We start from the raw sequence: 25,685 nt of genomic DNA on the forward strand, positions 1-25,685 counted from the left end.
CCCTTTATTTTTCAGCTCTGGAAGGTTTTGAAGACTAAGAATAAAACAAAACAACGGAGAAGCAAGAAACTATTCTGAAGTCCAACAAAATTGAGGATTAGAGTCATCCCATCATTGTTTTTCCTTCTCTGACCTTTGGCACACTTCAGACGTCGGGCGTGGGGGGAATGAAATACAAAAGGCCGCTATACCAAGAAAATTCTTGGGAGTAAACAGCAGACCACAGTACCCATCCCCCTCTGCTTCGCGAGTTGCCCCTTACTTCATCCCCCCCTCCTTTTGGTGATTGGCGTATTCTGAACCCAATCAGAACTCGAAATGGAGCTTGTCGGAGGGCTGCTGACCAATGAGGCAGTGAGGGGCGGGCATAGCTGAAAGGTGGAGCTGGCTGCTACAGCAGCGCATAGCTCTCCGGCTGCGTATCAGAGTCGAAGCTCAGCGCAGGCAGAGGGGAGCCGGGCGGCATTAGCCCTTTATTAACGAACCGCTTCCACCGCAGAGGTCGCCTAGTTACGAAATGGCCGGCAGGCGGAATCACGCCGAGGACCAGCTGAAGCAATGGCAGGATCAGCGAGGCTTTCAGGTACCCCAGGGGTTCCGTGCCTCGGGTCCCCGCGGCTCAGGGAGCCCCTTAAGCGGGCCAACGAGGGACCCGTGTGGCTGGGTCTTCGCTTTCCGAGGGGCCTCGCTCCGCGCCTGGCGCTATCCCGTCCCGCCTCGGAACAGCCCAGAGCGTCCCCTGCCCCAGCCTGTGCGCTTTGCAGGCTAACGGTCACAGGGCGCGCGCCCGTGGCTGCGTCCTGAGGAGACGGGTGGGTGAGATGGTAGCTCCCACTATGTGGCGGATGGTACCTTCCACTTTAGGGGGCCGGGTGAGATGGTACCGGCGGGGCTAGGCTTGGCTGATTCGATGGCGAGTGTCTGCGGGACGGGGGCTCCCTTCGGGCTCGCTGGGCTGCAGCCATGGAGAGCCGCGCATGGGCGCGGGAGAGGATGATACTTTGCCCTTTAGCGGAGCACTTCATTTCAGCGTCAGCAGGGCCTGGGTCTAGTTTACGCTTAAAAATTAGATTGAGCGAGACACGTTGCTTATCAGGCCTGTGGCAGTTTTGCACCCCCAACTGCTGTAATGTGGCTAGGTCGGCAGAAGAAGCTGTACTGCCAGAGAAATGGCTTAACTACATTGACTGAAATGTCTACCCTGGGGTGGTGCAGCACTGTACCTATGCTACTGTAGTGTAGACGGACCCCTCAGTCTCACAGGTCACCTGTAAGGAGGTATCTCCATTTTACAGATGACAAAACAGGTACAGAGCGGCTGAGCTGGGAGTAGAACCCCAGATTGCAGCCTCCTAGTCCCTTGCTCTCAATGGTAGTTTGTATTCCCGCTTGGATAGAAAGGGATTAGAGACCTGATTTTCCAAACTGCTAATACCCCCAAACTCCTATTGAAGTGCACTGTAGCTACAGATACTTTGTATTTCTGAAAAATCAGGACCTAAGATTCTGCTGTTACCACTTTGTATAGTAAGACTTTGTTTTGTCTGGCCTTAGACATATTGGTTTATACCTCAGTTTAAGCAAAAGTATGATTGAGAGTCATATACAGGCAATAAAATAGATGCTACGTCAGGTGGATGCAACAGGGAAGCTCTAGCATTTATCAGTCTTAAAAGTAGATTATGTGGCCACACATTATATAGTGCTTTTAATCCTATAAATGCATAGTATTAAAATATTTATGTAAGTCAATGAGTACTGCAATAGTTATGGTGGTTTTAGTCACTTACCTCCCACTCTTTAACCAAACCAAAATATAGGTTTCAGATTCCTCCTTGTTCTGTCTTTACAGAATGAGGATTGGAAAAAAGTGTTCAGACATATCCCAATACTAATGAGTATAAGTATTTTAATACTCATTTTTACAGAGTACTAATTTGAAAAGTAGCTTAGCTCCCACTTTGCTCAGTTGAGTTAATATGCAGTTGATCCAATGTTATAAAAAGATATTTCATAAAAACCAGAGGAGATCATTACAAATGAACACACTGGTTGATATCACTAGTACACTTCACAAAAATGTGTATTTGTGTACTTTAATATTCACGGTTGAGCAGGGGGACATCTCTGATAAAAGCAATATTTACATTTAGGGCAAAATTCATACTGATGAAAGAGTGGGTCTACGCCATTTAGTAAAAACGGGACCTTGGAATAGAAACTAAAGATGCTTTCAGAGTGTAGAATTTTAAAGTAAACTTGTAGACAGCAACTAGTTACACTCAAAATATGTACCTTAAGTTTGCCATTAACCACAACCACACAGCAATCATAGTCTAATCTAAAGGCTAAAGTCCTTTTACTGTGAAAGGATTAATGTTATATTAAACTAAACTTGCAGATTAAGGATTGGATTCAAGCTAATATTCATCTCACTTTAATAAAAATAAAAAACCAAGAAGTTAAAACCTTCAAATTTCCCATAGATTTCAGAAACTCATGGGAAGGTTGCGGGTTTGAGTGCCATTTGGTTGTCATTGAAAGTATTTTTTTAAGTGAGTGGGACTAGAAGTTTGAAAACAACATTAATCCTCGACTCTGTAGAATAATAATAATTGTAAAGAAGTTAGATTTGTTTTAGAAGTGATTATCCTATCCAATAGCACCCTTCGTTTCCTTACTAATGCACTTGAGAGTTAATATGAAAAGTCACATGCAACTCTTTCCAGTGTGCTCTGCTTCATTCCGAATGCTGATTGTTCTTCTCAAGTCTTATGATTTGCTTTTTGTAAAAGCCTTGGAGCCCAGTACTACACAATATAAACTTTATGAACTTTAAAATGTGAATTTTGTTGCATAAAATGGCAGGATAACTCCAGATTCTCAGGCCCAATGATACAAGTTTCCTCAAGTATCAGGGGGTAGCCATGTTAGTCTGTATCCACAAAAACAACGAGGAGTCTGGTGGCACCTTAAAGGCTAACAGATAAGCTTTCATGGGTAAAAGACCACTTCTTCAGATGTTTTCAAGTTTCCTCAGTAACCATAAGAATTGAACTTACTCTTTTTAGTAGTGATGCTCTCTATTTACAGGTGGTTCTTTGAAATTGTCACTGTGTTGCCTGTTTTGAGATGTGGCATTTATCTTTGTATTTTTCTAGGGAAAAAACCTCTACTTTTTGGGTGCTGCACAAGCCTCTCTTCTCAGCAATGTGCGTGAGGTAGCGGAGGTTACATAAACTGAGCCTCGTTTCCCTTTCCAGTCAGATTTGAGGAGAGGAGCCTTAGAGTGCCCAGGTTCTGACTTCTTGTCTATTTTTGCTTGAGCATTTTTAAATAGTTGAATATGCTTAGGATTTTTAGTGCTCACAGACAACATGATAGCAGTGTTCTACAAGAACAAACATGGCTGTGCCCACTCATCTTTTCTGATGGAGGCCTTCAATCCAGCAAAGAGAACATTCTCATGTTAAATAGCAAGTGAAGTAGCAGACCACACAGGTACATGTGTCCAATTATCTGCCATAGAAACATCCATGCTATCTTGCCTGGGAGCCAAGGATGACTATCGTAGAAGCAGCTGGAGTAGCAAATGATGAGGCACAAGTAAGGACTCCCCATTTCCTTCCATTTACATGGATTTGATCAGGGAGCACCAGTTTTCCTGTGGCACTCACTCCCAAATGTGTGTGCTCAGGAGAGAGGAGAATCAGGAACACCGAAAGTGGAAGAAGCCCAAAGAGCTTTTGGAACTCTAGAATACCATCCCTTCATGTCCCACTGGACTTTTCTGAGTTATTTATTCTGACCTTCTTGCAAGCCTTCTGCTTCCAGCCTACTCTCCCTGAGTATTTTTCCTCACTTACTTGCTTCTATTATCTCATCCCAGCCTCACATAATCCTGGCCCCCATAATCCATAAATGGCCTACAATAAAAAAAAATCCCTGTGGAATTAACACATAAGCAACATATTCAAAATGCTGGTTGGGATGGTTATATTCCTTTCTCACTCTTTTGCCTGTTTGTTTAGATTGTAAACTCTTTGGGGCAGAGAACCTTATCTTGCTATGTGTTTTGTACGCTGTGTGGCAAAATGGGCTCTAATTCTAAATGGGGCCTGTAGGTTTATTCCAATACAAACTAATACTCTCTGCCATGTGGTTGTTTTGAAGGAATGAGAATATATTCTGATTTGTTCAAAATATATGAAAGTTTAATGTTGCAGAATTTTCACAGCTGCTACTATAGATAATTTAAACTCAGAGCTGATGGGGTCACACCCACCCAGCGAGATGCTGTGGGTTTTACTTGTACATGTCTGCTGCCTGATAATTAGATAAAATGTGGTAGGGTTTGGATGAGGAGGAATTTATCATGCTGTCTGGAGTGCCTCACAACTGTGAGTGCCAGTCTCAGATCGGACTGTCAGAAAACAGGGCAGACACCTCAGACTGGTGGTATATTCTATAATTGGATTTCACCAAGCCAGTAAGTAACAAATGTGAACTCTTTCATCACTATACCAGTCTTACTATGGAGTCTTACACAGTCCCTTAGGCTCTCCAGCCTATCTTGCCACCCAGATAAACTTGCTTTAGAGAGAACCTCCCCTCCCACTCTCACCCCCCAAAAATCAATACATATCAGGTTGCCCCCAATCCCAAGGGACTAGCCACTTACCCCAGATCAATTGGTACCCCAGACCTTTCACCAAAGACAAGACTGGCAGTCATTTCTATAGTATACTAACTATAGGTGTATTAGCTAAGAAAAAGAGATGAGTTAGAGGTTAAAGCAGATAAAATATATTAATAAGTGGGTCATAGTTTGTAAATCAAATGATGGCAGTGATATAATAATCTGTCAGTTTTCCAAAGAAGTCTTTTCAGGGTACCCAGATGGTCTTTGGGGATCTCCGCTTTGCATCTGCTAGGCTTCCCTGTAGGAGTCCAAACTGTCAGAGATGATGGATCATTTCTGGAATCCATATTTCTAGCCCCTTTACACAAAAAGCAAGCTGACTGTGTCTTTACCATACAAGCTTTTCCTTTGATGATAGAGTGAGGAATGCATTTTGAATTTTTGACCTCCAATCATTACACACAATGATCACTTGCTTTTAAGATACTACTACTCTTCATTTGCATTCTCCAAGGTTTCATTCCTGTTTGATGGATTATTTAGTTACAATACTCAATGTAAATGTTTTCTGTTACATTATAACAGGAATAGATAAGTGAGAATAATACAAGTAACATTCCACTAGTTTTCATGAAGTTAAAACATCTGAACACAACTTGCACATTTATCCCTCACTTTGATCTATGCTAATACACAAGTGACTTGACCTGAATACATTGTGTGATGCTGGTCATGGTAGAAGACTACTATTGCCTTGGCCACGTTGTTTTGTAAAGTCAAAGTATTGTCTTTAAAATGTATGTCAAGGGAATTCAGAATTTTGGATAGGTACTCTTTTACTTGGAGTTTTTAGATAAATATATTTAGCCCCTCACCCCCCCAGACTCTGAACACTTGGATGCTCTTCAGAGTTTGGATTATTTACATTATTCCAGTAACTGACAAGTCTGACTGTACCTCTTCAGTTGCAAGTAGGCTGAAGACATCAAAGATCTGTGGACCTTGCTACTAGAAGTAATGACCCGTTCAGGGAAGCATGGATAAATGTTCCTGTTGTACAGAACACGTCCCACTTAAAACTAAAGAACAAACCCCACCCTCTGATCTATGGAATGAATAATGAAAAACTTGTTTCTGTGCATGCACAAGTATTATGTTTTTCAAGATAAACTAGGTGTTTAAAATCTTAGTCATGTGGGGGCCAACTTTCAGAACTTAAAATGGCATGTAGCTTTAGAATAGTTATCAGAAGAGCAGCACAATCTCTTACAGAAGCAAACAAATGCCTTTAAATAAGTAATAAAGGCCCTTCAAACAGCATGTAGTGTATCAAACATAACTTCTTAAAGTTAATCCATGTAGAGTTAATTTATGAGTGTGTCGCTCTAAAATATGCCCCAAAATCCTGTCAAGAAAATATTCAGACTGCCCGACTCTATCATACATGAAATGACTGTATTTGTGGGATGAAGAAGGATTAAATAACTCATTTAAGGTTTAGCTTTCAAATGTTTTCCATGGTTAGACCAGTCAATGAAGCTGTGAGTGTAGAAAAGTCACTCAGTTTAAAAAGTTGCAGCAGATGCTGTAAGCATTAATACAGTTTAGCGTGATCTGCAGAGTGATGGAGAAGAAAAACATTCATATGCAGTTATACAAAAGGCGCATGTCCTCAAAGTAGTGGATTTGTGGAAGCTATTAAAATAACATTCTGGCTGGTGTTGTGTACAGGGAGACTCAATTAAGGATTTCAAGATTGTTCTGATATTGCTGCCTCTCTTCTGCCTGGCTTCCTACATAATCGTAGTGCAGAAACCAAATCTTTAGACACTTCCACTTCTCTCAGGCTGCCTAAACTAGCAAAATAAGCTTGATTGCTTTTGCTACAGCAGTCATGATCACACTTTGTAGCAATGGGTGTTTAACTTAATTGACTGTCCACTGGAGTGGACAAGCCATATCACTTTGAGGGCACAGAGAGGCTGTTGGACACTATCAGACACTGCTTACATTGTCAATGCTGATGGCATTTCAGTGCGTTCTGAACTACTTGTTCAGTATTGAGGCTAGAAGAGGGGAAGAGTAGACTTAACTATTAGGAGGGTTATCCTTCCAATATAGTACAAATGTATTTTTGGCTTCTAGAGTGAGACATGAGAGCTTCGCTGAAATTTTACTTCAGAGTTGCTTGCTGAGTTCCTGGATTTTGAAGACATGGAAAAATCTGTTAAGATTATTAACATTCTTCAAAACAAAGCATATTAGGAGAGCAGGAGGGGTGCAGAACATTTACCATTACTCCTAATGTTACAAGTATTTTAGTGATTAAGTTCTTAAACATAAGTTTGAAAACCAAACCACTTGCTTATTTTGCAAGTTCCAATGTAAAAAAAGTGACGTTTAAAAGTTACATGAGTTATTTCTAAGTCCAGTGACATTAAACTCTTGAAAGTTAGCATGTCTTATCTGCTTCTAAATGCTTGTTCTTTTAGTTATTGCAGTACAAAAACTACATTCAATGAGTAGTATGCCTTGTAGTATTTTTCCAGCTTTACACAACTATCAGTCGAACTTTAATGTTAACGCAGGGTTTTGTTTTTTACATTTAAAATTATTCATACTCCCACAGTAACTGTTATGATTAAATAATCAGCCTTGATGCAGGAAGCAGTTTTTCCTGTAGCTTCAGGAGTCATAGTATTCCATAAATCTATATGATTAGAGTTATTTTCACGGAGTTCTATTTGATTAACCACTTAAAAAGGTATGGAAGTTTATTTTAGTTTTTCCATTGTAGTAACTTGATTTCTTAAAAATCATTTTTGCATTTAGAAACCAGATGCCTTGACCACTGGAGCTGGGATCCCAGTAGGCGATAAACTTAACGTCATGACAATAGGGCCACGGGGCCCTCTTCTTGTTCAGGATGTTGTTTTCACTGATGAGATGGCTCATTTTGACAGAGAGAGGATTCCTGAGAGAGTTGTGCATGCCAAAGGAGCAGGTGGGTTTAAAAAGCATGTGTTCCTTAGCTGCATAAAAGTCTGCTAGAGAATGCCAGTGAATTAATATTGCAATCAAGATTGTGTAATGAGGCAAAAAAGGCATGATGTATTAAATTAATTTTAGGCCAAATCCTGTTATCAGGGGTGTGTGCATGGAACTCCAGCCAGAGAAAACAAAGAAAAGTGATGTTGTCCCCATCTCCTCCCACCCCCCACATTTGACAGAGAGAGAAATAACTGGGGAGACAAAGTAGCTTACCTCGTAAGAAAAGCCCTGCAAGACACTTTGGTGTTGTATTTTCTCTTTTCAGAGGACTTAAGAATCTGACACCAATTCAGTGTCTATACTTAGTTATTTAAAGTAAGAGGAGTAGAGGCATTTGTTTTACAATTGCTCAAAATTCTGTTCTGGAATAAAGCCTTAATTACCAGATCTAGTGTTTACCTAGGGAATGATTAGATGTCAGTACTTATATAGTTTCCTAAGCAGATAAACGCCAGTACAATTACCCTTTAGGACAACCTATTAAAAAAAAAAAAAAAAATCTGTAACTTCATATCTGAATAAACTTTTACTAGCAACAGTAAAAATGTTCTTATTCGCTTCTGTACTCCTTTTTAGAGGAACGATTTCTCTCTCTATCATCTGTGCTTTAATAAGACTTTTATATTTAAAATGAGTAATCAAGTTGCCTCATATAAAAGGGGAGAGACTAGCAAAAACTGTAGTTAGACTCTTCCATAGCTTGTTTTTGAACAAACGTTCATGGTCAGAATAGCATTGATTACTTATTTCTAGTGTCAATTTGACAATTTGGATTGTTTTCAATTTACATGATGTAACATGCTATTTTTGTTAGTCTCATATGGGTTTATGGCATTAACATGAAGGATTAGTGGATTTTCAAGGTTCGTAAAAATAAGTATCTAGTTTTAGTGAACTACATATAAAGTTTCATTAAGTAAAACTCTAAGTTTCAGTGCATGCAAATGAAAACATATAAAGGAGTACTCACATATGTCTAAGATCTCTCTCCCAACCCCTGTCCAGGAGTGATGCTTGTGTCTCAAGCTGAGGTTTATTCACCCCCAAGTTAACTCTCATAAAATTAACTCTTAACTTGTTTTGCTAATTGGAGATCAGAAATGATGCCCCTCTTCCCCACATCCCTTCCCCATCAACTACAAGTGCCTCCCTCAAATCAATAGGTAAGAGTTTGTTAACAACACTGGCAACACTCTGTATGTTAATGACAATAAGCATATTGACCTAGATCTTCATAGGTATTTAGGCTCCGAACTTCCATTGATTTCAATACCTTTTGAGGTTCTGGTTCACTGTGGTTATCTGTTCATTCAGCACAAATATAGTCATAAGTATTTATACATTTTACTCACATGGCTGTCTGAATCCTTAGGATCATAGCTGCTAGCTATGCTATACTACCTACAACTGCAAATTATTAGCTGGTGGGCATTAGAAATTAGCCCCCTCTAATTAATAATCCCTGATTTTGTGTAATTTTGTGGTAAAAGCCACAGTATTGGCACTATTAGAATATGAGAAAAATTATACAGCAACAGAAAAGGAGGAGAAAAGTCATCAACCCCAAAGAAAAAGACTCGCATAGACCCAAATTCCCACTAAGCCAGGTCAATTATGAGTGTATAATTAAAAGTTTGACAGAAAATTCCCTCTGCAGACTTTTTTCCCTTCATGCTAACTGTTAGTTACCCTTTATCATTGCTTCATAGGTAATATGAAGTTTCCACATTTGTTTAGTTAAGTGGTATTACAGAAACTGTAGAAAGCTACAGGCTGTGCTTCTTCATAAAATGAGACTTTGCCTTTCCCATGTCAGGAATTTTGCTCTTGAGTAGAGGATTTTACCAGTCAAATTACAGTTAAGAATTTTAGAGAGGGGAAAATAAAACTTACTCTGTGGGATCTCCCACTTCCTAAATGAGATGATTACATCTTTTTGCCTTTACATGAGGTCTTTGGTGGAACGGATGTCCTCGTAGGTAGGTACTCTTACTCATCTGCTGATAACTTAGCAACAACTTCCATCAGCTTTTTCTCCTCCGTTTCCTATCAGACTCTTCTGAGGTATCTCAAGTTATCAAGGCTGCGGAACACTAAACAAATACCTTAGTTACCTGTCTTTATTATCTGAGATCATGTGCGACCTGCAACTATAAAAACCTATCCAGTGTCCTGTATATACATAAATGGGGAAATACCTTTAAAATACCACTCACATTGAATACTAAGTCAAACTTAGCCTTCTAGGCTATGATCTATTTTATGCTAAGGAAGTCTTGATAGCCATGTGATGCTCTCTTGTGGTTCTGGGATGGATGGTGCACAGAAACCTCTGTTGTTTACAGCAACATGCCAGCCTAGGTGTATTTGTACTGGGCACTGATGTTCTCTACTGAAATGCTGTATATTAAGATTTGTGAAGTTTGGCGTGCTCCATATCTCTGTTGCATCCTAGGATCAGGAACCTCAGTTTCCTGCATAAGAGAATGTTGAGCAATCTAATTGGAAGGTGTAGTGTCAGAGCCCAGGAAACACAGCTACAGCGAGCAACAAGTTCATTTCATAATATTGAAAGAGGGAAAGCTACAAAGATAGAGTATCTAGAGGCAGAGAGGGGTAGAGTAAAGAAGTCTTCAGAGTGGTGGCTTGAGGTGAAAGAGAATGTTGTTACGAGTTTTCTCCAACTACCATAATTATTTCTCCACAGTTGCCCTTCTCCAACATCTAGTACTTTGGTTGTGCCCCCTGATATTAGCCGAAGTCATCTGGCCTCTTTGTTGTTCAGTTGTTCATCCAATCATGTATAAAAGTAATTTTGTTTTGATTTTTTTTCAGGAGCATTTGGCTATTTTGAAGTGACGCATGATATCACCAAATATTGTAAGGCGAAGGTATTTGAGCACATTGGAAAAAGAACACCAATAGCCATTCGATTCTCCACTGTCGGTAAGGTGGTGTAATTAGTATGTGTGGCCTCTTATATAACACATGTATAGAATTGCTAGTGTAATACATTGTGGAACTGTCTATAATTCCATGTACTTTTGACCACTTCACCTGCCCTCTGCCAACTTACTCCTCTCCCTTAGATTTATTCTAAAATCTTGAGTAGTGTTAAGCAGCTGCCATTTCGTGTAACATCAGGCTACCGTAGACGTTTTTCCTCCCAAGTGTAAGAGGAAGTATGATATTTTCAGGAGGCTTTGATTCTATTCTTTGCTCTGCCATAGGCTTTCTTTATGAATGTGGGCAGGCCATGATTAACGCCTTTCTGCTTTGGTCCTCCATTAGAATAATTATCGCTATTTTTCATTCTTACCTGGCAGCAATGTTGAGGATAAATTCATTAACGTAAATATTATTGGAATGAGGACCATTTAAAAAAAAAAAAGCTTCCTGTAAAATAAAATAAACTATCCTTTCCCAAATCCTAAGAGGGATAAGTTACAGCTTTTTACAAATGACTTCAAAGGCCAATGTCTTGCACATTATATGTGAAAATTTGATCTTTTTTTTTTTTTTGTCATTAGAAAGTGGGAGGTTCTAAAATTATCATAGCTGTTCATATTTTGCAATACTTCTATAGTTACTTACAACTTTTTGGATCTTTTGTGATAGTTCTAAAATCTTGAAGATGGTGAAATCATGAGGATTCTTGAGTCTTCTGTAACCATGTAAAGAGTCTATAGATCTTAGTAACCCTGGGGATTTCCTTGTGTGGTTCAAAACTCTGGCAGCCGAGCAACACTTATTTGTGCTTAGGATCTGGAGAGGCAATTGGAGTTACTGACAGAACAGAGCATGTACTAAAGTAGGCTGCTGAGCTTTTTCAGCACTGCTTACGTGGGTTTTCTCCTGTCTGTATAGCAATCATAGGGCTTGTCTATCCATGGACACGCAGGATATTTGACAATTTAACTAGTGGTGTGAAGGTAAAGCGTATTAGTTAAAGCGTATTAAATTGCTGTGTAGACATACTTTTTCAGAAGTAAAGTGGGTTAAATAGGAATTCCTGTCTATATGTAAGGAATTCAGGTGTAAAAACTTCTAATAGGTCAGGTTGGTATAACTTAGTTGCACAAGAGTTGTTCATGGATATGCAGATGCATTGCTCACTTTATGTCTACAGTTTAGGTCCAAATGTGTTACAAGCATTCAGGTGCCTGAAATAGTGAGGCAAATATACTAAAATTCTCCAGTGTGGATAAGGTTTAAAAAGAACGCCGTCCCTTCCCGCCCTCTCCCCCCCATCTTGACACTTTTACATATATGTGTTTCTTCTAGCTGGAGAGTCTGGTTCAGCTGACACAGTTCGCGACCCTCGAGGCTTTGCAATGAAATTCTACACAGAAGAGGGTATCTGGGATCTTGTAGGCAACAACACTCCCATCTTCTTTATCCGTGATGCCATGCTGGTGAGTGAGACCATGTGTGTAGGTGGTTTCAGCAGGTGAGATAAAGAAGTCCAAGGATTTGTACAAGTAGTGAAGAGAGTGTACAGAGAAGCATAAAATACAGATTGGCACTGAAAACTTATTTTACCCTGATTGTTCAGTATAGATTTGAAATTTTTTGACTGAAAATGATGCTACTTTGAGAAATAATTATGCTTATTCGCATTTAAAGAAACAATCTGTATAACTTCAGAATGGCTAGTAAATAGGTTTAGTATTTAATACGTTTGTATTTTTACCTTTTGTGTGATCAATATCACTAGTATATGAGTCAAAATGGCTAAGATATTTTCCAGCTGTCATTTGAATTTGGATCATTTTAAAATGTTTTCACTTTTAAAAAGTTCCTGTAACCTGTTTAAATGCTGAAACAGAAATTTAGATCTTGCTCATTACTCATTATCCATTTTTATGTTATTTGGTAAGGGGATAGTCTTTTAAATATGTAAAGTAGTTACATTGACATTAAAATTGGAGTAGCATAAAATGCAGGCCTATTTTGAATGAGAGGACAGGATTATCTCTTTCAAATTCAGTTAAGATTTGGAGATAGTTGCCTAATATATCACTATAGTTCACTCGATCAGGGCCAAATTTGGCAGTCTTTAATTGTGCAAAACTCCCATTGAGTTCAACGGAAGTCTTGCTTATACTAGACCAAATTCTATGGTTCTAAATTAAGTTTTGTCCCTTTCTGTCTTAAGTGCTTTTTTGTATGTGCCAGTATGCATCCCAATATAGGGTTGCATGCACCTCATGCATGTGAGACTAGGGGACATGTATGTGCCCTGTGTCGCCTTATGTGCCCATATAAAGGCATAAAAAGACCTGATGACCAACCCCCTCGTTCTTTGCTCAGGCTAAACTCCTTAATATTTTGAAAAATCTTCGTAATTATGGATGATCTTCTGTTTTGACTTGTTTGGTCAGACACCCCTCTCTGTGCTCCCACCCTATACAGTATTTCTGTAATGGCAGACCCGAAACCTGCAGGCTTCAAGTCCTGTCTATACTGCGATGGGATAATTATCTTTAAGGACAGGCACAATAGGTGCCTCTTCCATCTAGGAAAATCTCATATTCTGAGAAGATGCTTGGTATACTTATCCTGCTCCTCAAGGACTTTTAAGTTGTGAAGCTGTATCACCACCTTCTAGAGCAGTCCATGAAGGTCTCATCAGATCCAGAGGAAAGGAGCTCCAAAATCCTCCTTAAAAGACAATCCTGCATCATCTAGCATCCCATTGAACAGACAAGTGACTCTTAAGAATACTATGGAGACATCAGCACCGAAGAGAGACCTGGTGACATCATTGGCACCAGGACCAAAGCAAACACCTACACGTCAGGCATAGAAGTTGTGCACTGAAAGGTGTCCCCTGCCTTGGTGGTTGGAGCAACCGAAGAAGGTCAGTGTCCTCCAGCAAGGACTGGTAAAGCAAAAAATTTCTTGATAAGTTCTCGAAACCCACAGCATCCAGGGCTTGGGAGAAGACTGCAATGCAGCTGTCATAACTATAAAGGGAAGGGTAACAGCTGTCCTGTGTACAGTACTATAAAATCCCTCCTGGCCAGAGACTCCAAAATCCTTTTCCCTGTAAAGGGTTAAGAAGCTCAGGTAACCTGGCTGGCATCTGACCTAAAGGACCAATAAGGGGACAAGATACTTTCAAATCTTGGGGGCGGGAGGCTTTTGTTTGTGTTCTTTGTTTGTGTGGGTGTTCGTTCTCGGGACTGAGAGGGACCAGACATCAATCCAGGTTCTCCACATCTTTCTAAACAAGTATCTCCTATTTCAAACTTGTAAGTAAATAGCCAGGCAAGGCGTGTTAGTTTTCCTTTGTTTTCTCAACTTGTAAATGTACCTTTTACTACAGTGTTTATCTTTGTTTGCTGTACTTTGAACCTAAGACTAGAGGGGAGTCCTCTGAGCTCTTTAAGTTTGATTACCCTGTAAGGTTAATTTCCATACTGATTTACAGAGATGATTTTTACCTTTTTCTTTAATTAAAAGCCTTCTTTTTAAGAACCTGATTGATTTTTCCTTGTTTAAGATCCAAGGGGTTTGGATCTGTATTCACCAGGGAATTGGTGAAGGTTTTTCAAGGCTTCCCAGGGGGGTAATCCATTGGAAATGGTGGCAGCGGACCAGGGCTAAGCTGGTAGTTAAGCTTAGAAGTTTTCATGCAGGCTCCTACATTTGTACCCTAAAGTTCAAAGTGGGGATACAGCCTTGACAGCAGCAGATTACCAGCATTGACCTCAGTGACAAAGGTGCTCCCAGTGGCATTGACCCCAGCCATGGGGGAGGAGGCTTGGGTTGAACCAGGTCCATGCCGGTGCCAAGATATCCACTGCCACAGGTACCAAAAGCACCTTATTCATTAGTGCCACTCCCCGAGGTCTACTTACTCCTTACCATCGCTGGGGCATACTTTTCCCAGTCATCATACAGGGAACCATCTCTTTTGAAGTCTGCAGGTGTGTCATCACCAAGAGATCTATGGACTTCTACAGACTCCAACCACCAGCAGCACCCAAGATTGGAATTGGTCCAGTCACCTGTACCCATATGGGATGCCACCATGGGCCTATTTGGGTCCTGGGTCTACCTTCACAGGCACTGAGAAATCAGTATCCACCATTGAGGGAGAGGTTTGCTCCAGCAGCTTCCCTGGTTGGATTGCCAACACTGAAATATCAAGAAGAATGGCATCCACGGGCACAAAATCAACACCCTGTCTTGCCTCCTAGGGATATTTCCACATCATTGCCAGATGAAGTGATATGCTTGGCACTGGTACTGGAAGACTTCAGAGTTGTCCAAAAGCTTCTTATGTGGATTGCTGAGACTCTAGAGAGCGAGACTTCAGTCATCTCAGAAAAGCCCCACAAGCTATTCAACATCCTGTCAGCTTCTGGTCCTTGCAGAATCATCCTCCCCATTAATGAGAGTGAAATCTCTGTGGCAGATGCCGGCCGTTATAGCACCACCAGCAAAACGTGTTGAGAAGAGGTACCAGGTATCCTCTGTGGGGTGTGAGTACTTCTACACCAGAACACAGGCTCCTTTAGTTATTTCAACTATAATTGAAAAGTCAAAGTCAAACAAGAGTATGCTGAAGAACAAAGACTTCAAATGCTTAAACTTGTCTGGGTGGAAATCCTACTCATCAGCATTGCTATAGCTGCGAGTGGCTTATGTCCGGCCCTGCTGGCTAAGTATGACTTTCTGACGTGGGACAGACAGGGTGACATGCTTCCTTGCCAAGCTCCCTCGTGACAACACAGATGAACTCAAAGGCACAGTAAAATGATGGCTTTAACTGGCATCTGTTTTAGCCTGCAATCAAACTCTAAATGTCTGTTGGAAACCTGCCTGGTTCCCTGCCAGCTTCCCTGCCAAGCTGCTTGAGAAACTGAGCTTCCAAGGTCCATGGCTCCAGAGCAGTTCAACCCTCTGGACTGCCCCAGGGTTTCCAGGGTCTGTAACTCCAGGAAAACCTTGCTATGCCAGGGTTTCCAGGCTCCCTGCCATGGAGCTGTGATGATGAGAACCCTGGAAGCCCTAGCTCTAGCTGGGGTTTCCTCAGGAGGGCACCTGGAACTTGAACTGGGGCTGTCAGGGCTTCCAGGTTCCCTGCTGCAGAGCTGAGAGCCAGGTAGTCCTGGGATCGGCTCCCAGGGATTGCAGCTCTAGGGCAGCCCCACAGTACAGACTTTTCCAGGCTAAGGACCCTAGAACTTCCAGACTCCTTGACCAGCTGGCTCATTATGCTGCTGATTCTTGTTTATATAAATATTTCACCAGTTCAGGCTTGAGGATGAAATTAACATAATCGTTTTGTTGGTAGTATCTGGACAAAGCTGAAAACTCCTCAATGCTCTGTTTTCCTTTTGTTACAGCTTCTCCCACCTCTAACTCTGACCTGTCACTCCTAACACCATCTTGAAATGCTGATGATTTCATACTTGCCCCACAGTAGCTTAAAATGTACTTTAAGTCAAGAACCATGTACCATTTATTGTGGCTGAAATCAGTTCTATATATCAAGATACTATGTGATCTGTTTTCTTGAAATGCTAGTTGTATGTAAAGGGACCCTGAGCATAATAGTAGAGAACTTTGTCAGTTCTTGCAATATCTTCAAACTTTTAATTCCAGTAAATTCATCTCAATTTTGTTTGTTTTTTTGAAATTAGTTTCCATCCTTTATACATAGCCAAAAGAGGAACCCTCAGACTCATCTGAAGGATCCAGATATGGTATGGGACTTCTGGAGCCTTCGCCCTGAATCTCTGCACCAGGTGGGAGCTTATTGTGTTTTGAACTCAACTTATTCTTCCATGAACAGGGAACTCGTATATTAAGTCATGTCTTGTTCTGTTTTTTTTTTTTTTTTTTTTAACATTTCCGTTTCTTGGACGGTCTGGAAATTTGTAATATCATTTTGGACCAATAAGGCTATATAATAATCTTAAATTATTAACAGTTAACTGAAATACAGTGAAACTCAAATTATATACTTTTAGCCACCTGTTAAACTGTAACTACTAGGTTTTGGGTCTTTTTAAATTTTTCTGTAAAGTTAGCTAATGATGAAAATTATTATCTAGTGTCCCTGTTTTTCTTGGCTGTATTTTACTCGGACCAACACAAGTAAAGAATTTAAGACCATCAGTATGTTAATATTGAATTAAAGCAGCTGAACCATTCTGAAACTTGCTATTTAGTCAACCAAGTATAAGAAAATTAACATTAAAAAATTAAAAATATTTCTGAGAAGATAATGCTGATATACTTTTAAATCTGTATAAAGCTGTAATTTTTTCCTCTACCTAAATGTTTAGGGGTTGATACCAGCACACATCATAAATTTTTAATTCTTCTGAAACAGTGATGGTCAGAAAACAGTATATAAAGAGTGTGGTATACATTTGGAATGTTAGTGTAAAAGTAAACATTTCTAAAAGGTTGAAAAGCTCAGTCATTTTGAAAAAGTGCTTGATATTAAAGGGTTTTGTGCAATCCCAAATTCAAGAACAAACAGCATTTTCTGTGGCTATTGAATGCTATGCATGGAATTACTCTGCCTTGAAGGGTTTTGCTAAAACTGGTTTGTTCAGGATTTTAAGTTCAAAATATGGTGCTTGCTGGAAAAGTTGTCACAGTTAGCTCTAAAACTACAGTAGCTAACTTTTTCCTCTTGAAAAAAATCATTGTAATCATACATTAGGTTGGTGCCCATCTTTCACTTCCTTGTTAAATATTTCATATAGAGTTAACTTTATTGCATGTTCAGCATCTTCAGTGATCCAGTTATTAGAGCTGTTGTGATTATGTTTCAGAAGTTTTCAAACAAGAAATTAGTTAAACAGGTCTTGGCACATGAACAGTCATTATAGTCTGCAGTATAAGACCATTTCCATTTATACCTTTGATTAGAGGAGCCTGTGTGCTGTTTATGGATTAATGACTTTATATTGGATCAGTTTACTAATTACTAGAATTGACTATGCCTTTTATTCAGGTATCTTTCTTGTTCAGTGATCGTGGTATTCCAGATGGACACCGTCATATGAATGGATATGGATCCCATACCTTTAAACTGATTAATGCTCATGGCAAAGCTGTTTACTGCAAGTTTCATGCTAAGGTATTGGTTTTAAGTTTACCTACTTGGAAATACTTTGTGCTAAATACGAATCCACCATTATAAATTGGAAGTACGATAGGGCAAAATGTTTTGCAATAGTTGGTTCTGCAAATGTTTATGCAAGTCCTGGCAATATTCTATAATCTTGCAGGTCTCATTCAGGAAAGCTCTTTACAGGCATTAGAGTAATAGTCGAATTTAAGAGCTCTATAAAAGGTTTTTCCATATGCTTTACTGGCTGTTATTACAAGAATCTTTTTCAATCCATCATTAAACATATATAAAGGGCCAGGTTGTCTCTGCTTTCCATATGTGATTAGCAGAGATTCTTCTTCCTCAAAGGCCTTGGAATGTTACCAGTTACGGTATTCAGGGTGTTTACACAGTGAGCTTCCAGAACCTTCTGGAAAACCATGCTGGTTGTGTCTGCTGCAGCTCTCTCATGACACCATAGGTTTTGGGTCTGAGGTTTTATAAGGGAGGAACAATCCTGAACATCTTTCTTGCTGCCATTCAGTGCAGATGTAGGAATCCTACCTATGCCCCTGCCCAACCCTATCACACTTTATTTTCCTTAAAGTTCTTTGTATACATTTATTTAAGTACTAAGAATAATTTTTAGTACAGTAAGGATTTGGTGGGGGGGGGTTGTGTGTATTTCAGAAACTTTTATGGCATCTTAGTCTATTTTGTGCATGTGATGCACTTGGTTACTTGGTTTATACAGCCTAGGGTATAGTCCAGAGAGGGATTCAGTAGATGCACTTCTTATTCAGGATTTTTCTGGAGTCCAGTGCTTACTTCTAGTTCCCTTTTTGCTTAGGGGAATCACATCTTATGGGTGTTAAGCGTGTTGGGCTTTCACATCTGAAGTCCATGAAAACAGTCAAGCAAGGCTCTAGGTCTTCCTAATGCTGACATTTCAGCAGGCAAAATCTGCAGAACCGTCTGAGATCCATGGTCTGGGTTACATGCAAGGTCTGGACTGGCTGTTGTTAGCACCTAAAGTTTCCACCTCAGGATTCCCCTGAACCAATCTGAATTCTTACCATCACTTGCCAAAGATAAGACTAAGTCTAATGTGGTTGTAGCTCCAGTTGGAGTCAAGCTGAAGACCTCAAGTTCAAGGGCTCTGGTTTTGGTAGCTCTTTGGAACCAAAGCCCTCAGATCCCTGTCCCCAGGCTAGAAGGGAGCTTTAGGGCCTAGCCCGTCCAAGATGGTGCTGAAATGTCCTTAGGATCTTACGCTAATTAAGGCTACAGAAACTATTGCTGATGCATTGATTCCTAGTATAAAACCAGAAGAGGTTCCCTGAGAACTTGCTTTTTCTACTGCTAGTGTAGGCCTTTGAATCCTTGAGCCCTTCCTAGCTTTGTTGAGGCAACTCTGAGCCTTTATTCTTCACTCCAAAACGCAACGAAATGAGAATGCAGTTTCTAAGCACTGAAAAATATTCCAGAAATAAAAAGCACCATTCTCAACAACATACTTTGAATCAGTCTTTCAACACCAGAGACTGCTTCCCTCTTGCCCTCTGTTCACCCCCAAAACACCCTTTACAGGGGAGGGTGGATTTGTGTAGAACAGCTCTAGCTGGGTAGGAAGCCCTCTTTTTCAGAGGATATACCCTAGGGGATGTTTTTGTTCCATTCATGCCTCTTCTATGCCTCTTGAGTGACATAAAGGGGAATTCAGAATCTGACCTCTAGTACCAAACAAAGAGTACATTAAGCAGTTACCTAATTTTATTATTTTAAAAATATTCTGTTATCTTGCTGAGCTCAAATTAATAAAGAGGACAATGTTCAGATTGTACTGTGGAGTGGCATTTAATTTACCTGCTGAAATTCAGATGTAAAGTGGAATATGCAAACAGTCTAATAGTTCTTCAGTTTGCTCTTTTTATTCCTGTGGTATTTCATAGCCAGTTTTGTTTAATTACAAATGGTAATGTGTCACTTCTTCATTTAATTACTGTTAGACTGATCAGGGCATCAAAAACCTTTCTGTCGAAGAAGCAGGAAGATTGGCTTCCACTGATCCTGACTATGGATTGCGTGACCTTTACAATGCCATTGCCAATGGAAACTGCCCATCCTGGACTTTCTACATTCAGGTTATGACATTTGAAGAAGCAGAGAAGTTCCCATTTAATCCTTTTGATCTAACTAAGGTAACTAACTATGGTGGTGTGTGTGTGTATGCGCGTGTATACAAAAATAATATTAAAGTTACAAAGTCAAGCAGTCAGATAGGAAATGCCAGTATTAGGTTGTTTGTGCAAACTTAATTCTCCCTTTTCACATATGCATTATGTCCTAACATCACATCATAAGTGCGTGGCAGAGCCAACAATAGACCTTCCTCTCCTGGGTCCCAGTCTAATGCATTAAACACACCAAAAAATCTTTTTTTTTTTTTTTTTTTTTTTTTTTACTACCTCCCTCTTCATTCACTATTCATTATGTGCTGTGAATGAGGATGGAATCTGAAAGTCAAATAATGTGATGATGTGAATAAAGCGCATATCATAATGCGTACACACAATGGGGCCAAAACAGGGCCGCATGGGAACCTTAATTCTGGAATTGTCTAACATTTGAGTGCTTGACTTTGCAACCTTAACATGTAATTTCCTAGGTGTTTGTTTCCAGTTTTTTTTTTCATAAAGAGAAAAATTCCATCCTGTGGAACTATTCCTGTCCCTTCTTCCACCCCCGCTCCAAGGAAAAAAAAAAAAAAAAAAAGCAGGGGGAGGGGGGGAAATGGGGTAATGAGCAGGATTTGAGCCCAGGATTTCTAGATCCATACCAGAGACCTCTATTACCATTGGAGATGAAGGAGTAACTGGTATCAGGAAAAGACTATTAACAGCATAGGGTGATATGACACAGGTTGCCAGTGGATTATGCAACTAGGTAGGTAATAGATATTTGGAGTTGGGAATCTTGGTTTCTGATCTTGGGCTCTGGAGGGCTGTGATCTAGTAGATAGATTGGGAAGGTTCTTTTTGAAAGGCTGTATTGCTGTTTGGATCAGGCTTGGCTATGCAATGTTAGAAACCTGAGTTCTTTCCCCAGCTCTGATAGAAACTACCTTGAACAGCCTCTCAGTTACCCTGTCATGTAAAATAGTGGCAGGAAGCCTTCATCAATAATGATGACTTTGCAGAATGAAGCATTAACACCAGTCAGTGGAAGAGTAGTTGAGACTGGAACTTATGGTCTCTTCCTTGCTCAGCACAACTTCCCTGAGGACAAAAGGATGGGATGACTGCTGCTTCTGGGGCCCAACTCAAGCATAAGCTCTGTACCTACCACATAGGAAGCTGTGTAGGGGTCTGGGAGCATGCTTCTTATAGATGGACCATGTTCTATGATTGTATCAGCAAGCTTCTGACAAGCTCTTCTGAGCATGTTCAGATGGCAGGGTTTTTTTCAGAGCCTCATAATTTAGCTAAATTTGGGTGGATTTTCCTGGGGAACAGTAAAATGTACCTCTCTGATATCCGGTCTAATCCTCTCCCAATCATCAAGTTCTTGCTTCAAAGCATGGCAATGCTAGAGTGCTTAAAAAAGAACTGTAGGGGAAAATGTTAACATTGGCAAGCCCTGCATGTTTTTATCTAACGTTCCTCTTGAAAGTTGTTTATTTATATCTATCTATCGAATTTGAGCAAAAATAGTTTGTTTTTAATAAATCAGCCTGGAACAGCATGGAAAATTTCCACCTGAATTGTTACTATTTGGCAAATTTATAAGCTGCTGAAAGCAAAAGCTTATATTGGAAAGTACTACTATTTCTTAAAGTGTATACACCCTTCCCCCCAGTCCCGTCCCCCGGGCAAAGTATCATTCATTACCAAGATTAAATCCTAGCCACAATGACTGCATTAGGTAGTTGAATCTGTTTTCTTGCTGTGTTTTGTAACATGTAGTAATCACAGTGTATGTATTATGTTTTCTAGGTTTGGCCTCACAAATGCTATCCTCTAATTCCTGTGGGAAAACTTGTCTTGAACAGGAACCCTGTCAATTATTTTGCAGAGGTAGAACAAATAGCCTTTGATCCAAGCAACATGCCACCAGGCATTGAACCTAGCCCTGATAAAATGTTACAGGTAAACAGAGCAGCTCGGTATATTACTCTGACAGAGTAAATATCCTACATGGCATTTCCTCTTTGTAAGTCTATGTCTACGCTTTAAACCACTGCAGTGGCACAGCTGCAGCACTTCAGTGTAGATATTCATTACAGCGACCAAAGGGGTTCTTCTGTCACTGTATTTAACCCACCCCCGCGAGAGGTGGTAGCTAGGTCCAGGGAAAATTCTTCCATTGACCTAGTGCTGTCTAAACTAGGGATTAGGTTGGTTTAACAACATCACTTAGAGATGTGGATTTTTCACACCCCTGAGCAATGTAGTTGGGTCAGCCTAACTTTTTAGTGTTTATGCCTAAAGCTTACATATTAGTGAGGGTGATATTGTAATAAAACATCTTGATAGGCGATATAGCATCTTTTGATTATCCCATGTTTATGATTTTACCCTGTACTGAGCTCTTCATTTGGACTGGTGAATTCCATATCCGCTTTGATAACCTAATTTCTACACAGTCATGCTGAGCTTTTCATTTTCCTCTAATCGTCTTATTCACCTCTTAACTCCTTCTCTCTCTTTAGTCAGGCTTTATAATTAAATGTTGAACAACCAAGTCAATATGTCTCAAGCATTTGGAAATAAATAATTTAATTACTGTATTAGTGTGTAGCTTAGAATGGCTACAGTCTGCAGCCACTTACATTGATATCAGTGGTGTACAACTGCACTTCAAGTGGTGTAAAATACACCTGCATTTATTACCAGTCACAAAATCAGAGGCCATTTCTCAAAAACAAGCCCCCAAATTTTTAGAATTAATGGAAGTCCATTTTAAGTAACTGCTGATAGTACTTCTGTTAATGTGTGTGCATATATTTATGCTTTTTATGCTTTTTTCACTTATAAATATTTATAATTAATTTATGAATAATTTAAAAGGTCTGATATTTCTGAGCACAGGTTTTTTGTACACTTCTCTCACCTGGTTTGCAAGTCAACTTTTTTCTCCCAAACCATAATTCTAGGAGGCTTCTACTTTCTGCAGATACTTCATTCAGTAGACACACTTACTCCTAGAACTACAGGGATTCTAAGACTCACCTGTTTCCATGATTTAATGGAAGGAAACTAGTTTAATCAATTACAAAATTGACTTAAACAGACTTAAAGGTGGCAATTTTGCAACAGAAAAGCTTCAAAAACAGACTCCAATGAGAAACTGCTAAAATTGAATTAATATGCAAATTAGACACCATCAAGTTAGGCTTGAATAGAGACTGGGAATGACTGAGCCATTACACACATTGAATCTATTTCCCCATGTTAAGTATTCTCACACCTCTTGTCAAACTGTCTGTAATGGGCTATCTTGATTATCACTACAAAAGTTTTTTCTCTTAATTAATTAGCCTCTTAGAGTTGGTAGGACAACTCCCACCTTTTCATGTTCTCTGAATGTGTGTATATGTATCTCCTTACTATATGTTCCATTCTATGCATCCAATGAAATGGGTTGTAGCCCACGAAAGCTTATGCTCAAATAAATTTATTAGTCTCTAAGGTGCCACAAGTACTCCTGTTCTTTTTACAAAATTGAAGTGATTAGTTAAACAATAAGAGATTAAAGGCTTTAACTGACTAGTAAGTTTTTGAGCTAGGTGCAGTCCATAGTAAATAGTGCACATGATTGTTGTGGAGCTAATATCAAGTCTTCTCATCTTCAGATTAGACATTCTTTTGATCACTCCTTCTGTCAGCCCCTTCATGGTTTGGTTTACAGTGGGGATTTTAATTTCTGTTTCCCTAAAGTAGTAAACAATTAGTTTCTAGTATTACGTAAGGAATCACTTATGCTTATGCCACATTACCTACTCCAAAGCCTCTTTTAAAAATACTGTCACTGCAATATTGTCATGGAAATATGAAAGAAAAATAAGGGGGATGGGAGTTAGACACACAAACAGAATTTCAGAAAGAATCCTCGAAAGTTCGGGACAGCTTGTCATTTTGACTTTTTATCTATATGAGGATTAAGGATTATGAAATGATTTTCCATGTTGTAAAATGTGCATTTCATCATACAACTGCATATTTCAGTGGTTAGTTTCAAAAGGTAGTCATGAAAAATATGCCCAGGGTCAAACTGATTGCCATATGTGGGGCAGGGAAGGAATCTTTTCCCCCCAAGTCAGGTTGGCAGTGACAGTGGGAGGTTTTGATTATCTTCTGCGGGGTGGGATGCTAGTCACTTAATTTCCCTGCCATTGTGGGGACTTCAGGCATTGGTACACCTCAGTCCTCCTATTCTCTGCCCGTGACACACAATAGTCTAGTCTCCTGTGATCTGTAATACTTTGGTCTAATTTAGGTTGTTGGGTTTAGCATGAGGGTGCTGCGTGGTGGCCTGTGATATACAGGAGTTCAGACTAGATCATCTAGTGGTCCCTTCTGGCCTTTAAACTCTGACTAAAAATAAAAAAAGTTGAATATACAATATGTCATTGTGATTTTAGGGTCGTCTTTTTTCATATCCCGATACTCACCGACACCGTTTAGGACCCAACTACCTACAAATACCTGTGAATTGTCCCTACAGGACCCGTGTGGCCAACTATCAGAGAGATGGACCTATGTGTTTGTCTGACAACCAAGGTATCCTGAAAAATACTTTAGAATGTAATATATTTGCATTATGTATATAGGCACTAAAAATGATTTGTTTAATCTTGAAGATGGTTCATTTCAGAACAAAATCAGCCCATCACTTAGCAGGAGTGGTTGAAAACAAACTGCTCTGAGCAGTGAAATGCTAAAATACTCTTTTCAGTGTCTTTCTAGCAGTAAACAGACTGACCATATTCTGCTCCATTTAGACTGTTTCCTAAATAACGAGCTTTACCTTTTTTCTAATTAAAGTGTGGTAGAGGTATGCAGAAGCTGCTCCTTAATAAGGATTTTACTGAATTTTCACAGTCATGGATCCATAATATTTAAGTGCATGACATTGATCAGTTCTTATCACTTATGCACAGAGATGTAGGTATAGAGACCTCAGTATTGATACAAAAATGGTTATAATTTATTCTTGTTACTTGCACCTTTATTGAATTCCAAAGAGATGCTTACAATGCTTGGAGAATATAATAGCTTACATGCTTATATTTAGTTGCTTATTTAATTACAATAACTCCTCACTTAACGTTGTAGTTATGTTCCTGAAAAATGCGACTTTAAGCAAAACGGTGTTAAGTGAATCCAATTTCCCCATAAAAATTAATGTAAATGAGGGGGTTAGGTTCCAGGCAAATTTTTTTCACCAGACAAAAGTCTCTATATCCACACACACACTCTCTATAAGTTTTAAACAAACAGTTTAATACTGGTACACAGTAATGATGATTGTGAAGCTTGGTTGAGGTGGAGGAATCAGAGGGTGGGATATTTCCCTTACTGCTAAATGATGAACTAGCAATTGGCTGAGCCCTCAAGGGTTAACTCTCTCTACAAGGCAGCAGGAATGGAGGGAGGGGAGACATCGCAGACAGAGACACACCCACCATGTGTGTGATAGAGATGCACATTTCCCCTTTAAGAACACTGCCTTATTAATTAGATCAGCTTGCTGAGACTGCAGCTGCTGCAAACTCCCTCCGTCCTGAGCCCTGGTGTGTCCCCCCTGCTCTATGGAAGATGGGGTAAGCAGAGTGCAGGAGCAAGGGGAAGGGGGACACCCTGGCATTAGCCCCCCTCTTTCTCCCCTTCCCCCCGCACAGCAAGC

The 25,685-nt window shown here is 39.9% G+C and overlaps 1 protein-coding gene across 7 annotated transcripts in view; it reads left to right on the top strand.

Moving 5' to 3' along the window:
* Window positions 1-391: 391 nt before the first annotated feature.
* CAT (catalase) overlaps window positions 392-25,685 on the top strand; it is a 46,822-nt gene continuing 21,528 nt past the window's right edge. For all 7 annotated transcript variants that reach the window (XM_054025487.1, XM_054025485.1, XM_054025486.1 and 4 more), the window contains exons 1-9: window positions 392-583; window positions 7,475-7,646; window positions 10,529-10,639; window positions 11,978-12,108; window positions 16,351-16,455; window positions 17,679-17,804; window positions 19,787-19,978; window positions 21,773-21,925; window positions 24,421-24,559. In XM_054025487.1, the coding sequence (XP_053881462.1) occupies window positions 518-583; window positions 7,475-7,646; window positions 10,529-10,639; window positions 11,978-12,108; window positions 16,351-16,455; window positions 17,679-17,804; window positions 19,787-19,978; window positions 21,773-21,925; window positions 24,421-24,559 (1,195 nt within the window). In that variant the 5' untranslated portion in view covers window positions 392-517. The remainder of the gene's footprint in view (window positions 584-7,474; window positions 7,647-10,528; window positions 10,640-11,977; window positions 12,109-16,350; window positions 16,456-17,678; window positions 17,805-19,786; window positions 19,979-21,772; window positions 21,926-24,420; window positions 24,560-25,685) is intronic.

Source organism: Malaclemys terrapin, chromosome 4 (genome assembly GCF_027887155.1).
Source record: "Malaclemys terrapin pileata isolate rMalTer1 chromosome 4, rMalTer1.hap1, whole genome shotgun sequence".
In the NCBI taxonomy this organism is placed as follows: domain Eukaryota; kingdom Metazoa; phylum Chordata; order Testudines; family Emydidae; genus Malaclemys; species Malaclemys terrapin.